This window comes from Perca fluviatilis, chromosome 5 (genome assembly GCF_010015445.1).
Source record: "Perca fluviatilis chromosome 5, GENO_Pfluv_1.0, whole genome shotgun sequence".
NCBI classification, from domain to species: Eukaryota; Metazoa; Chordata; class Actinopteri; order Perciformes; family Percidae; genus Perca; species Perca fluviatilis.
Window position 1 is genome coordinate 37,275,285 of NC_053116.1, and position 16,221 is coordinate 37,291,505.

Consider the following 16,221-nt stretch of genomic DNA (forward strand, 5'->3'; position numbering starts at 1 on the left):
ATGAAATATTACATCCATAGATCATGTAGTTTAATTGGTTCATGCTCCACGCTAATTGGTGACAATGAATCTCGTTAACTTGAAGCTTTCATGATCTAAACATGGAATATGGTTTGTCTGTTTCCGTACAACTATGCATTAAGAGTAATGGAGCAGTTACTTATCATTTAGAGCAGTTGTATCGATCGATAATTAGATGATTGTAATGAAATGAATAGACAATCATCTGAAATGTAATGTGTGAATTGCCTTTTGAAATAGTAGCACTTTGATGTTAAGTTGTGTCTTAGGTTTGTAAGTAAAGTTATAAGTAAATGATCTCAGGTTTATGTGTATCGTATCCAAGCAATTGAAAGTGTTCCAAAACCAAAGATCATTGGTTGTGAGTTTTGTGCCTAGAGTTTTAAAAAATGACGTCAAGGTTCTGAAATTAGTGCCAAAGTGATTGTAAAAAACTGTGGTATTATTCATAGTTAGACCGATATCACGATGCATTATTACAGGATTGTCTAGCAACATATTGATTATTGCAGTATTGCTGTATCGTGATATTAAAGCGCCCATATTATGCTCATTTTCAGGTTCATAATTGTATTTTAAGGTTGTACCAGAATAGGTTTACATGGTTTAATTTTCAAAAAACACCATATTTTTGTTGTACTGCACAGCTCTCTCTCACTGCTGCAGATCCTCTTTTCACCTGGTCTCTGTTTTAGCTACAGAGTGAGACCTCTTTTCTTCTTCTTCTTCTGTACTATCTTTGATTGCACTCGCACATGCTCAGTAGCTCAGATCATAGATCACGTCAGCTAGCTAACTCTAGAGACAGTAAAAGAGAGCCTGTTTCTCCAACTTCAGTCAGTTCCAAGGCAGGATCAGCTGGGAGACTTCTTCTAAATGAGGGCGCACATGGAAGTAGTTCTTTTGGAGATTATGGTGAACTTGTGTGTGTTGAAGCAGTGCTTTGCTATTGAGAACGAGGTAGCATGCTAGCGTTAGCATGCTAACGCTAACGCTACAAGCTAACGGTTGTGGCTAGCCAGCTCGTTTCGGATTGTGACGTCACAAGCCGTGCAGATTTTGCTCACCCGGAGACTGAAGGCAGGACACATTCAGAAACCGTATCTCACTCAGAACACCATGGATGGATTATTTTCAAAGTTTGTATGTGTGTGGAAGCACCAGAGACACAAAATAATACCCCAAATGTTTTTTTCATAATATGGGCACTTTAACGGTATTGTGAGCCGTGTATCGTATGTTAAGGTAACCTGTGACTCCCAGCCCTGGTGGCAGCTTTATAAATCCCTTTCCAGGCTGATGATGTAACTTGACCTCCTGTCTTCCAGTCCTGGTGAAGCTGCGGGGCACTGACGAGGTGAGCGACGACATGCAGGAGATGAAGGAGGAGAGCCAGCAGATGATGAGGGAGAAAACGGTGACCATCCCCGAGCTGTTCCGCTCCCCCGCGTACCGCCAGCCCATCTTTGTTGCCATCATGCTGCAGCTCTCGCAGCAGCTGTCTGGAATCAACGCTGTAAGTCATCCGTGTCAGATGGACGAGATCTGACAAACAGTAGTCTCGCATTGCCAGATCTCCACAGCACTGTGGAGGAAGGTCTGGCTACACCACAGATGCATGAGAAGAAGGGCCTGGGTATCATTGGATGATGATGTAATTCATTTGTATTAAAAAATGAGAAAACCTTTTGGGTCCTATCTCGCACCCGGCGCAGCGCAAAGCCCGACACAAGTATCTTTGCTAGTTTAAGACCGACCCAGTTGTCAATTTCCCGTCCAGCGCCCACGTCGTTTAAATAACAAATGCATCTGCGCCCATCTGTGCGCCCATGGGCGTGCTGGTCTTACAGGGAGGTGTGTTCAGGTGCATTCTGGGCGTGCTGGTCTTACAAGGAGGTGTGTTCAGGTGCATTCTTGAGGCAGCGTGAAGTGATCGCGCCATTGACCAACAAGAACCTGCTCTAAAGTCAATAACGCAGCATTTCATTGTTATTTTAACAGTAAATTAGTAAAATGCGCCTAGGCTCGTGCACAGCACGCGCACACTATGCTTGTTACACACACAGGGATACACACTATGCTGGTTACACACACAGGGATACACACTATGCTTGTTACACACACAGGGATACACACTATGCTGGTTACACACACAGGGACGCACAGGAGCACACACACATGCAAAAGATTACAAATAAATATATTACGGTGCAAATCCTCCATCATAACAGCAATGCTGCAAGGTCCAAACGCGCCTGGCTTTTAAAGGGAATGGGAGATGATCTCTGATTGGTTGATTGCATGTTACGCCCAAAACACACCTCTGATTAATTACGCACCTGCACCAGGCGCTTCACACCATGCACTTAGATCGTTAAAATAGGGTCCTATATCTTTTATGTGTTTCTATTTTTTTGGTTTGGAATAAAAAAATTAACAGACCACCTGATTCAGTTTTTGTTCAAAAAACTAAATTAAAAAACCCTATGTAACTTCTGTTTTTGGTTTACAAATTGTGCACACACTTTTTCATTCTTCAATCCAAAAGAATTATTGATAAAAGGAAGTGCCAAAAAAAAATTATCCAATGATACCCTGACCGAGAAGGCCTGTGTATACACACACTAAGACTAACTGTAGCAAATGTAACTGTAACTAAAGTGTTGTGTCCTCATCTTTAGGTGTTTTACTACTCGACTGGGATCTTTGAGCGAGCTGGAGTGTCCCAGCCTGTTTATGCAACCATCGGTGCAGGAGTGGTCAACACTGCCTTCACTGTGGTTTCTGTAAGTCACAAAAGAACCAGAAACATAAAAGGAGAAAGAGAGGCAGAGTCGCTCCCATTCCGGTGGACCACCATCTCACCTTATTTCAGAAAATATATGTACTGTAGTGAACGGGGAAGAGACAAATAATGTGTTGATGCCATTTGAATTGAGCCATGAATTACACATATGATGTTCGTCAGTTTAAAGTGCTCATATTATGCTCATTTTCAGTTTCATAAGTGTATTTAGAGGTTATATCAGAATAGGTTTACATGGTTTTATTTTCTAAAAACACCATATTTTTGTTGTACTGCACATTGCTGCAGCTCCTCTTTTCACCCTGTGTGTTGAGCTCTCTGTTTTAGCTACAGAGTGAGACATCTCACTTCTGTTCCATCTTTGTTGGGAGTCGCACATGCTCAGTACCTAGGTAAAGACTACTAGCCAGTCAGAAGCAGAGTATGAGGGCGTGTCCTGACAGTAGCTAGGTAAGGACTACTAGCCAGTCAGAAGCAGAGTATGAGGGCGTGTCCTGACAGTACCTAGGTAAGGACTACTAGCCAGTCAGAAGCAGAGTATGAGGGCGTGTCCTGACAGTACCTAGGTAAGGACTACTAGCCAGTCAGAAGCAGAGTATGAGGGCGTCCTGACAGTACCTAGGTAAGGACTACTAGCCAGTCAGAAGCAGAGTATGAGGGCGTGCCCTGACAGTACCTAGGTAAGGACTACTAGCCAGTCAGAAGCAGAGTATGAGGGCGTGCCCAGTTGATAGATTAAACTTTTGCCGTATCCAGTCGGCAAAACTCCAAACACATCTTCCTTTTTTAAGAATGACTTCAGTGCCGTTCTTTGTTCTTTTCTCAAAGAAAAGCTGAACTCCAAGTCCGAGTTGCGGCCAAAGCCGAAACGAAAGGATCGGACGCTGCGAATCATAAGCCAACTTGAGCGTCATTGACTATTGTTGTTCTTCTGGCCCACTGGTATTTAGCTCACCACCCAACTCCGTCTGTATTTTATGTCTATGCTGTTTTTCATGTATTATATGCCTTGCTGCAAAACCAAATTGCCCGCTGGGGACAAAATAAAGTTGAAAGTTGAAGTTGTCGTTGAACTACATCTCTCGTCTCGCACAACATACGTCACCTTGCTTGATGCTCGGCTTGCTCGCTAGCTAGCTTAGCTCTGTTCCACAACACATGTAACGTTATCTTACCTCATAGATATATACACTAGATGTCGCCTGGCTACTGCTGTTCATTGGAATGAAAACAGAGCCGCCATCTTGGAACAGGGGAGTCACTCCTCTTTAATGCATCAGCGTCAATATAGGTAAAGGGCTAAGGGAAATAAAATCACCATAAATCCTCAATCTCAAGTGATTTTCTAGTTTTTGTGGTTCATTCCAAAGGTCAGGCATGTATTTATGATCGAGTCCAGAGAAAAATTAAGCTTTTGATATTAATATAATCTACTTTGTTCAAAATGTAATGCCCAGTGCCTGTAAGCCTAGGTTTATAGTCCCATTCTTTCCAACCTAAACTTAAGATGAACTATCGAATACAAAACAAAGAGACTAATTAAAGTGAAGTTTAAACAGACTGAAATGTCCAGGCTCACTCCTCCACTATTTATTTCTGTATGTATTTATGTGTTAAATATAATTTTAACGGGCACTGAGCTCCAGATCCTGCAGCCGCAGACGGTCGCTGCCCCGCTGTAGCTTCTCTCCGTCCGCCTGCCACCGGCAAACTTAGTGGAACTTTCCGCCGATATCGACATACAGGTCGTCCTGGACTATGTGTAAGATCCTCCCGATCACCACTCTGTCTTTGGCCGGTCCGATCTGGATCAGCGGGGACCGGCGCAGCAGCGAGGCGAAGCTGTGTTTTTGCCCGGGGGAAGAGACGCTGCCGCCCGGAGCTCAGATTGCTGGTCGAAGGCGGCATATATATATATCATAAAACACATTGTCACCTGTTAAATGTTATCCCTTGCTGTTTATTCTTTTCATTTCCTCTATCGAACATCAATAAGCAGCACTAAAGTCCGGCATCTTTAGCGTTGATCTGAATGCGGGAAAATTTCAGACCCCTGTTCCAAGATGGCGGCGGTTTTGACGTATACTCAGAACCTCAAGGCGACATCTAGTGTATATATCTATGATCTTACCTGATGTGTTTTATCCAGAGTCTTTTTATCAGCCGAAAAGGGAAAGAACGAGCAAGATGTCCCGGTACCGAACACACAGACATCGTAGCTTCCGAGAGACGTCACTTAGAGACTTTGTAGTCTGTAGTCTTGATAATGACGTCTTACACTTCAACAGTTTCATGACAAAAATGAGACTTTCTTCACTTGCAAAATTAGCTTTTAAATTGACAAACATCACATGTGTAATTCATGGCTCAATTCAAACGGGATCAAATCATTATTAGTCTCTCCCCCGTTCACTACCGAACATATTATTTTCCGAAATAAGGTCCCATGGTGGTACACCGGAAGGGGAGGGCCTTCACCTGTCTATAATCTACTTTCTCTCCTTCTGTGCAGTTGTTTGTGGTCGAGCGAGTCGGCAGGAGACCCCTTCACCTCGTTGGTTTGATGGGAATGGCAATTTCAGCAGTTTTCCTAACTGTTGCCATGGCGTTGTTGGTAAGTGTTTAACCCTTGTGTGGTCCTTCGGGTCCCAGTGACCCGAAGGACAACACAAGGATTATGTACTTCCGTTTACTTTGTTGAGAATTGCTCTCTAAACAAGGGTTAATACAGCACCTTAGTTCTTGTTTGTACAGCATTTTGGTCAGCTTAAACTGTGTTTAAATGTGTTCTAGAAATAAACTTTACTTACTTACTTTACAAGAAACAGGGTTTAGAGAGCAATTCTCAACAAAGTAAAGGGAAGTACATAATCCTTGTGTTGTCCTTCGGGTCACTGGGACCCGAAGGACAACACAAGGGTTAAGATTATCTTTCACAGTCCCTTAGGTTTTGTTTTTAAATGCAGTGACTGGAATCTTCTGTGGTGTGCTGTGTTTCTCAGGACCAGCTCAGTTGGATGTCCTATATCAGCATTGCGGCCATCTTTAGTTTTGTGGCCTTCTTTGAAATTGGCCCCGGCCCAATCCCCTGGTTCATCGTGGCGGAGCTCTTCAGCCAGGGGCCGCGGCCGTCTGCCATCGCAGTTGCTGGTTTGTCCAATTGGTCTGCCAACTTCTTGGTGGGAATTGGCTTCCCGTATGTGGAGGTAAGACATCTTTAATTTAAAATTATACTTACATTGTACACTTATAGACTGTTAAAATAGTGGAAGAAGCATCCGTGACTTCACACATTAGTTTGTGGCCGCTTTGAAGCCTCGAGTTTGGCAATTTGGACGTTGCCAAATAGTTTTTGCTACCGGATGGGACATTTTTTTATGAGAGGGTGGTGCTGGAGAGAATTGTTTACGGTTGCAATGGTGTTGCGCTAAGCTAAATGCTAAAGGGGGAAACCTTCTGAAGCAAGTCGTCAAGCAGAGATTTACTGGCAGATAAACATGGACTTCCGGGTACTGGCGCCCTTCATCTGTATGTACGGCAGAACAGAAAATCAGCCAACTTTTCCTTAGGTTATCAGCTAATGCTAGCGGTAGCTAGCTAGCTCGGTTGCCCTAACACTGAACAAGACGTCTGTAGGTGATGAAATGTTCCAATTAACTTTGCTGAAGTGAAAACACCCAGTGAGAGGGTCACTCTCAGCCAAAAACAAGTTGAGGTCTATTTTAATGTCCACAGTGTTAGCATGGTTAGCATCGCCAACCCTCTGTCCTGACTGACAGGTCCTAAAGCATCCCCTGCTTTATCGTCTATTTTAAAATAAATGGGAGCATCATTTACTAAATGAACATCATGCTGTGTTGAAGAAGACTTGGAACTAGTGATTGAGACCATAAACTCATTATGGAAATGTTTAGTGAGGTAATAAATCAAGAGAGAAGTAGGCTCATTTTTCTCATAGACTTCTAAAGAAACAGACTTCTTTTTGGAATGCAGCTTTAAGGAGTCTCCCCCCTGCTGGAAGTTAGAGAGAATGCAGCTTTAAGGAGTCTTCCCCCTGCTGGAAGTTAGAGAGACTGCAGCTTTAAGGAGTCTCCCCCCTGCTGGAAGTTAGAGAGAATGCAGCTTTAAGGAGTCTCCCCCCTGCTGGAAGTTAGAGAGAATGCAGCTTTAAGGAGTCTCCCCCTGCTGGAAGTTAGAGAGAATGCAGCTTTAAGGAGTCTCCCCCCTGCTGGAAGTTAGAGAGAATGCAGCTTTAAGGAGTCTCCCCCCTGCTGGAAGTTAGAGAGAATGCAGCTTTAAGGAGTCTCCCCCCTGCTGGAAGTTAGAGAGAATGCAGCTTTAAGGAGTCTCCCCCCTGCTGGAAGTTAGAGAGAATGCAGCTTTAAGGAGTCTCCCCCCTGCTGGAAGTTAGAGAGAATGCAGCTTTAAGGAGTCTTCCCCCTGCTGGAAGTTAGAGAGAATACAGCTTTAAGGAGCTTCAACATCGGCTTCACTTCTCAGACCTGGAAGCTCCGTCCATTATTTATTTCATAGTCTATGATTGTACATGTATATTCAGTCCAAAAATGCCATCAACTTGCTTAACTGTTGACTGTATACATACTTTAGCTTGTTCCCCTTATTCAAAAGAAATGTTTTGCCTCCCCAGCAACTCTGCGGCCCATATGTCTTCATCATCTTCATTGTCCTGCTGCTCGGCTTCTTCACCTTCACCTACTTCAAGGTTCCCGAGACTAAGGGCCGCACCTTCGATGAGATTTCAGCGGGCTTCCGCAAGTCAGCTGGTCATGGTGCTGACAAGTACTCTGCCCCCGAAGAGTTCAACACCCTCAGGGGGGATGACCCCGACCTTTGAAAGCTCGCACTCGCGTGCAGCAAAGTTACCCTGTTATACTTTTAGGATACTACTACTTAGGGTGCACTTTTAGGACGCTACTCTAGTGTTTGTATCGGCCAGTATTACCTAAGAGGTTTAGTCAGACTGTGACAAAGATGAATGACCTGACCGAGGATATTAGGGCTGCAACTAACGATCATTTTTTTATTGTACAGTACAGGCCAAAAGTTTGGACACACCTTCTCATTCAATGTGTTTCTTTATTTTCATGACTATTTACATTGTAGATTCTCACTGAAGGCATCAAAACTATGAATGAACACATATGGAATTATGTACTTAACAAAAAAGTGTGAAATAACTGAAAACATGTCTTATATTTTAGATTCCTCAAAGTAGCCACCCTTTGCTTTTTTTGATAACTCTGCAAACCCTTGGTGTTCTCTCAATGAGCTTCATGAGTTAGTCACCTGAAATGGTTTTCACTTCACAGGTGTGCTTTGTCAGGGTTAATTAGTGGAAGTTTTTCCCTTATTAATAAAAAAGCAAAGGGTGGCTACTTTGAGGAATCTAAAATATAAGACATGTTTTCAGTTATTTCACACTTTTTTGTTAAGTACATTGAATGAGAAAGTGTGTCCAAACTTTTGGCCTGTACTGTATATCGATTGTTGTTTGGTCCATTTTCATCACTTGCCATGCTGGTAAAAATGTATTCCATAGGCTTTTAAAATTAAGTGAGTGAGTAAACTAAGTGAGTGAGGCTGGGCTGTGCTGCAGCAGAAAACACGGTGGGTTTAATCTGTAAATATTTCGAGTGTTATGTTATTTAGTGTGATTCTTATTCAAAATATCTTTTTTCATGTTTGTTATGCAATTCTATTTTCTATTTTGGAATTTAAATAATCTGGTTTGAAGCGGTAGACTGACTGCTTAAATTAAAACAAGGTCATTGTGATAAAGGGAACGTTCGGTTACAAGGTAACCTTGGTTCTCTGAGTGAAGAGACTATCTCTCCAGGGCAAGGCCGCTCGGACGCTTCCAATCACTAGTCATGTTTCCATCAATGTATATTTATGCGCATTTTGAAGTATTGCATTAGAAAATGTTGATGGAAACGGTAAAATTCGAAAAAAAAAACGTCTTCAAACTAGCAAAAAGGTTTTGCGCTCGCTTGAGCTTGAGGTGGTTTTTTGCCTTTTTCGAAAAAGAGTTAATGTGCAAAACGGGAGATGGAAACAGCTTCGCCGAATAAGTTGTGACGTAGCGAACATGTAACTCACATGACTGTAGTCCCGGTATCCATCGGATGGGGGAAGGATCGGGATACAGGTCCCCTCCAGTGTACCGTACACTTTTTTTTTTTTTTTTTTAGATTATATTTTTGGGGCATTTTAGGCCTTTAATTGACAGGACAGCTGAAGACGTGAAAGGGGAGAGAGAGGGGGGGATGACATGCAGCAAAGGGCCGCGAGGAGTCGAACCCACGACCGGCCCGGTCGCGTGAGTAATCCTCTATACATGGGCGCTCCGCCCCTACCAACTGAGCTATCTGGATGCCCCAGTGTACCGTATTAAAGCGGTTCGTGGCCAACTCAAGGTGCTGTTGGTGAACAGCGTGTCGAATTGGTTCAACAGCTTGAATCGTCTGGCCCTGCACACCGCCTATACACAGCGGTGAGCGGTTGTCTCGCTGACACCAAATGTCTCTGCCACAAACATGGATTCTGCACAGGTGGCCAACTTGTACAAAGCTACCTCTCTCCGTTCAGCCAAAGATCTTAGCTTCTCAACTCTTTGATTTAGCAAGCCGGTTTGTAATCTACAACCACGCGTAACGGCAACTTGTGACCAAACTACACTTTGTGTCGTCCAATTTATTCGCTCTAAACCAGTTGATGGAAAAGCTTCTAATTCGCATTTTCTTTTTTGCGACATTTTAAAACTTCGCTTAAAATTTGCTTGACAATTAGATGGAAGCATGACTAATGTTAATCACTGAACCCATACACACCTGGGCCTTTTAAGCACTGGCATGGGCCATGTAGTGGTGTGTCTCTAAACGATATCCACGTCAACTGCCCCGGTGGGTCAATCCCCCGTACAGATGGAATATGTAACTCTGTGGAGAGATAGTCTCGATACGATAGAGAACATCAGTATCCAACACGCCCTCGTACCAAAAACGACAGAATGGGTTGATTCCAATGACCCCTAAAACAACAGATGTCAGCATTTAATATAACGCTGTGATACAGCCGCACGGCAGTTGTTGTTTTTTTATCACGTGACAGTTTAATTTAAGGTAATGGTCGCAGTTTTAAACACGTAGTTAAGGTTGTGAAATGGAACTAGTTAAGTTTAGTCAATGAAAATACTCTCCTTTGTTTTTGCCGTTCTCAAACTTCGTTCGTTTCGTGAAGCAACAACAAACTTGGAGCTAGCGAGCTACTCGCTGAAAATGCCAACTTTTGAAGAATATTTGGATGGTGCAGCAAGACAGCCCTGCTCGGTTCTTTTCAGGGAATGATTGTAAAGATTTACAAAGAATATGTTTAGGGTGTTTCCTCTCTAACTGGGTCGTTTTGGGACCGATTGGTGGGATTGCTGTGGACGAAGTACACACAGAGATACACTGGTAAGAGCCAATGAGGTTTAACCATGGATCAGCTCATTTAAATATCTTACGGTACTGTATTGTTTCAAAAGTTAACTTCATTTAATATTGTATGTGGAGTTTTCTTTTGTTGGTGCAAATGTTGCACCAAAACCAGTTCCTTCCTGAGACTATTTAGCAGAGCCACCGTCACTGCATCCGGAGCTCAGCGCCGCCCAAGACGGTTGTGATTGGTTTAAAAAAATGCAAACAACCCAGAGTGTTTTTTTCTCCTATCCCAGAATGCATCTGTGGTGTAGCCAGACCCTTACTCTGCAGCGCTGTGGAGATAGAGCTGGCGATGCGAGACTAGTTTAGCCCCAACTGTTTCTGTACATTTAGTTTTGAGACGGGCACAAATTTTAATCCTAATTTTGAATTATATCTTTAACTCCAGCCGACAAGTCTTTGCGTCCCTTTGCATCCATGCTTCTCTTATGCAGTCATATAGTACATATAGTTATAATCAGAGGTGGAAAGCAACGAATTACAATTACTCACGTTACTGTAATTGAGTAGTTTTTTCTGTAATTTTACTTTTACTTCAACTATTTCATTTCAACTTTAACTATTGAAAAAGTGTCAGGTTCGTTCAGGACACCCGCAGGACGCAGTGATTCTCTCCGACCAATCAGCAGTCTGCAGGTTTTCACGTCACCTTTTGGTATCGCCTCAGCTCGCTTGGAACCTCGACGGAGGTGATACTAAAAAAAAAGTACCTGTTAGCAGGTACCAGGGACTTTTTATCATAATGGAAAACCTAAAAAGGCGAGTAGAGTCGAGTTGATTTGAGCAGGTACCATGTGATGGAAAAACACCGTAAGTTTCCCTCGTTCATGTGTTGAGCGCCACCTCGAGGAGCCATGAAGCAGCGACGCTGGGAGCAGAGAAATCTATTCAGAGCGCCTTTTCTTTTTAAAATATCCATATTTGACGCCAGCGTATCGATTCTCATATCGCACGAGAAAGGACAACGATATGTTGCCGTATCGCTATTTTGTCTCGCCCCTACTATGTTTATGTACTGTCTAATTAACGAACCTACTGAAGTCAGTATCCCTCTCACATTCACATACTATGTTCACAGTAACATTTGTATATTTACTGTATTCCTGCATTTAACATCCGATATACAAATGGATGTATAAAGAAGGCACAGTATTTAATACAAATACTTACATTTTGTGCATATATTAATTTCTTCTGAGCAGTATTCAAAAGGTTTTCTGCTGCTGCAATGAAATCCATGTGCAGATTTATCCAGTGGTGTAGTCTAAGTGATACGCAGGTACAGTATACGCAGTATACCCACGAAGAAAGTTCCAGGATTTCCATATACCCCACTTAAAAATGCCCAATGACACGCAACAACATACTTTCCATTATAGTTTTGATATATTTTGAAATGTCATCTGTTTTTCATCTTCACATAGGCTAAATAAAGGTATTTCCACCTTAAATTGGTGCATAAAAGTGTATCCCAATACAGGAAATTAAGTCGTTGATGCTTAAAACTTCCCTGGGGGAGGACACCCTGACCCCCCCGCTATGAAAGAAATGGATTCTGGCCAATATATATACAGTACAGCATACCTACTACAATACATGAGACTACACCACTGGATTCATACATTTATACATTAATTTAATTGTGAAATTGTAAAAGTTGCTTCATTTCAGTCAACATATGTCTGAGAGACATTAACTGCAGGAGGACTTTATTTTTATTTTTTTTTACAGAATCAATGCTCTGTGCTGTGATTTGTACTTTATGATAATTGTTTTACAGACTAACTGAACAGTGTTTTAGAAAATAAAAGATATATACTGTAATAAACTCACGGTTCATTGGGATTTCTCTATTTCCTCTTCCTTTGACATGACTATTAGAGTTCTTAAACACTGAAGGGTCAGGGTGTTTGGATACAGGTTTTAAATGTAGTGTTAAATGTAGTTTAAAACCTGTGGTGGAATGTAACAAAGTACATGTACTCCAGTACTTGTGCTTCTGTCCAAATGTTGAGGTACTTGTACTTTACTTGAGTCTTTTCTTTTCATGCCACTTTCTACTTCTACTCCGCTACATTTCAGAGAGAAATATTGTACTTTTTACTCCACTACATTCATCTGTTCCAGCTTTAGTTACTAGTTACTTTAGTTACTCCGCTACATTCATCTGTTCCAGCTTTAGTTACTAATTACTTTAGTTACTCCACTACATTCATCTGTTCCAGCTTTAGTTACTAATTACTTTAGTTACTCCGCTACAATCATCTGTTACAGCTTTAGTTACTAGTTACTTTAGTTACTCCGCTACATTCGTCTGTTACAGCTTTAGTTACTAGTTACTTTAGTTACTCCGCTACATTCATCTGTTACAGCTTTAATTACTAGTTACTTTAGTTACTCCGCTACATTCGTCTGTTACAGCTTTAATTACTAGTTACTTTAGTTACTCCGCTACATTCATCTGTTACAGCTTTAATTACTAGTTACTTTAGTTACTCCGCTACATTCATCTGTTACAGCTTTAATTACTAGTTACTTTAGTTACTCCGCTACATTCGTCTGTTACAGCTTTAGTTACTAATTACTTTAGTTACTCCGCTACATTCATCTGTTACAGCTTTAATTACTAGTTACTTTAGTTACTCCGCTACATTCATCTGTTCCAGCTTTAGTTACTAGTTACTTTAGTTACTCCACTACATTCATCTGTTCCAGCTTTAGTTACTAGTTACTTTAGTTACTCCACTACATTCATCTGTTCCAGCTTTAGTTACTAGTTACTTTAGTTACTCCACTACATTCATCTGTTACAGCTTTAGTTACTAGTTACTTTAGTTACTCCACTACATTCATCTGTTACAGCTTTAGTTACTAGTTACTTTAGTTACTCCGCTACATTCATCTGTTACAGCTTTAGTTACTAGTTACTTTAGTTACTTTACACGTTAAGCTTTTTGCACACAAAACACATGTAGTTTATAAAATAGAATGTTTTATTATAAATTAAAATACCCACGGCCTACAAGTCTGAAACTATAAGACTATTAAATACATAATCAGACTCAGAATCAGAAATACTTTAATAATCCCAGGGGGAAATTATTTTCGTTACCACTCCAGGTATACAAACAACAATAAAAACAACATATATAATAAAAACGTAAAACGTAAAAGCGTAAACAACAACTGCTAACGTGAGTAACCTTTCTTTTTAGTAAACTGTGTGAACACAACCAATGTTCTCAATGCTGAGTCCATGTGTAGAGCCCCTGGTGAGACTTGGAGCAAAGTCTCGTGTTGTGTCGAGCCTTCTTAGTGGTTTAAAAATAGCTATTTTGAGACTAGCATGAGAGCGCCCCTAGCTCTCCCATTCAAAAGGCCATTTGACCGAAAAACAAGAATACGGTCAATCTTAAAAGTGGCGCTTCCGTCCTAAATATGCTTTTAAACGAAAGTTTGACTCGGGTACATTCACAAAAATACCCTAGGTTGCATTTTGGCGAGAGTTACGCTTTAAGACTTGCAGTGTAATCATAGGCGTAATTTACGGGGGAGGGAGGGGTGTACAGCCACCCCAATAATCAAAACTGGCTAGTGCAACCCCCCACAAAAATTTATTATAATTTCCTTTACATAAATAAAGATATTTGTACCCTAACTTGATGCAGAAAAAGGCACAAATTGTTGCAAAAAAGTGTTTAATAATGCTCGAAAGTGGAGATCTTAACCCTCCCAATGTTTAAACCAAAGTTACGCCCACAGAACCCGAGAGTTTTCACATTAAGACTAGGAAACGGGTTGTTGTAGATTGGACAAGACAACTTTTAAAAATATAATCATTGATTTGCTAAGTTCAAGGACGGCCAAGGAACTTTTTTTAGGCTTTTACGTCGACCAAAATAAGTAAGAATACTCAAAGAAGTCGTGCAGTAATACGGAAAAATATTTAACTTTTCTGATTGAATAAAAGCATGTCAATAAACTCTACATGTCTGGCCCTTGATGTGATTCTCATGTTCCAGTGTGGCCCTGGACAGTTTGACACCCCTGCTCTACATGATGATTCTTCTCCTTGGAAACTATCATGCTTTTCACAAATGATGTACACATTTTTAGGCATTCTTTTATCAAATGGCTGGGAAAAAATAGTGCACATAGTTGCTGTAAATGGAGCATGGTTGCCCCTGACCCCTCCCTGGGTTTGGCTGAGCCCTGAGTGTTAATAACATCTGGCAGTAACCTGAAACAGCAGCTGCTGGAGGGCACAAGCAGCTTCAGCCACCGCATCCTGACATTCTGCAGACTGGGAACTAGAGGGAGCTCACAGCTCAGTACAGACAGGCCATGAGGCCTATACAACTAGTGGTTATACTGTCATCTACATGTCTGAATTTCAGAAGTGTGTGTGTGGGGGGTGGGGAGCATTGTGATGGAAACACTGACATTTCCAATAAACCGTTCCATACTGTTTTACTGCCACGTCATGGTGCCGTTGAATCAACTGACCCTTGTGTAAGTGAACCCACGTTTAAAGGTCCCATGACATGGTGCTCTTTGGATGCTTTTATATAGACCTTAGTGGTCCCCTAATACTGTATCTGAAGTCTCTTTTATATAGACCTTAGTGGTCCCCTAATACTGTATCTGAAGTCTCTTTTATATAGGCCTTAGTGGTCCCCTAATACTGTATCTGAAGTCTCTTTTATATAGGCCTTAGTTGTCCCCTAATACTGTATCTGAAGTCTCTTTTATATAGACCTTAGTGGTCCCCTAATACTGTATCTGAAGTCTCTTTTATATAGGCCTTAGTGGTCCCCTAATACTGTATCTGAAGTCTCTTTTATATAGACCTTAGTGGTCCCCTAATACTGTATCTGAAGTCTCTTTTATATAGACCTTAGTGGTCCCCTAATACTGTATTTGAAGTCTATTTCCCGAAATTCAGCCTTGGTGCAGAATTACAGCCACTAGAGCCAGTCCCACAATGAGCTTTCCTTAGGATGTACCATTTCTGTGTCTGTAGCTATTGAGGAGGAGAGAGGGGGGGGGCAAGGTGGAGGGTGGGGGTGTTGCCTTGACCAACTGCCACTTTGCTCGTTTGAAAGCCATGATGTCTCTCTCTCTCATGGGTGGGCCAAATTCTCTGGGTGGGCAAAGCAGAGAAAGGGGAGGTAACCTTGCTCCTTATGACCTCATAAGGAGAAGATTCCTGATTGGCCCATCTGAGCTTTCATTTTCTCAAAGGCAGAGCAGGATACCCAGGGCTCGGTTTACACCTATCACCATTTCTAGCCACCGGGGGACCATAGGCAGGCTGGGGGAACTCATATTAATGTTAAAAAACCTCATAAAGTGAAATTTTCATGCCATGGGACCTTTAAGGATTGGCCGACTATTATTATTCAGGACAGCTACTTCAAGACGGTATCCTGCAGGTATTTCCACAGATGTGGGGAGCAGTGGCGGATCCATTTTACATGGGGTGGCAAAGGGAAAGGGGGAGTGAGAGATCTTGGGAGGGTGGCAGGGGAAGACCATTTGATGCTTTCGGGGGCAGCTCAGTCGCTCCAGTCTTTGCCGGGATGCAGGGGGCTAAGGGGCAGGGGGGCTAAGATTACATCTACAATTATTATTTCTTATTAATTAATATAACTTAATTTGTTTCAATGTTTTAAGAAGCTTGTGGACATAGTTTTTACAAGCACAGTTTTTTGAACACCAAAGTTAGGGGGGCAGCTGGGGGGGGGGCAAGTATTATGCAAATATTGTGATATTCGTAGGCCAGTATTGGCATGTTGTACCCTATTGCACAACAACCTGCAACAAGGCGCTGAATGCCTTTCCATCTGGGGTGTAATATGTGGCAAAGGTGACTGGGGGATTGACAGGGTC

At 41.9% G+C, this 16,221-nt stretch overlaps 1 protein-coding gene across 1 annotated transcript in view; it reads left to right on the forward strand.

Annotated features, from left to right (window-relative positions):
• The window catches only part of LOC120559905 (solute carrier family 2, facilitated glucose transporter member 1-like), a 26,190-nt gene extending 18,270 nt beyond the window's left edge, over positions 1-7,920 (forward strand). Inside the window, exons 6-10 of the mRNA XM_039801988.1 lie at positions 1,350-1,537; positions 2,703-2,807; positions 5,340-5,441; positions 5,830-6,033; positions 7,476-7,920. Of these exons, the coding sequence (XP_039657922.1) occupies positions 1,350-1,537; positions 2,703-2,807; positions 5,340-5,441; positions 5,830-6,033; positions 7,476-7,682 (806 nt within the window). The 3' untranslated portion in view covers positions 7,683-7,920. The remainder of the gene's footprint in view (positions 1-1,349; positions 1,538-2,702; positions 2,808-5,339; positions 5,442-5,829; positions 6,034-7,475) is intronic.
• The last annotated feature ends 8,301 nt before the right edge of the window (positions 7,921-16,221 follow it).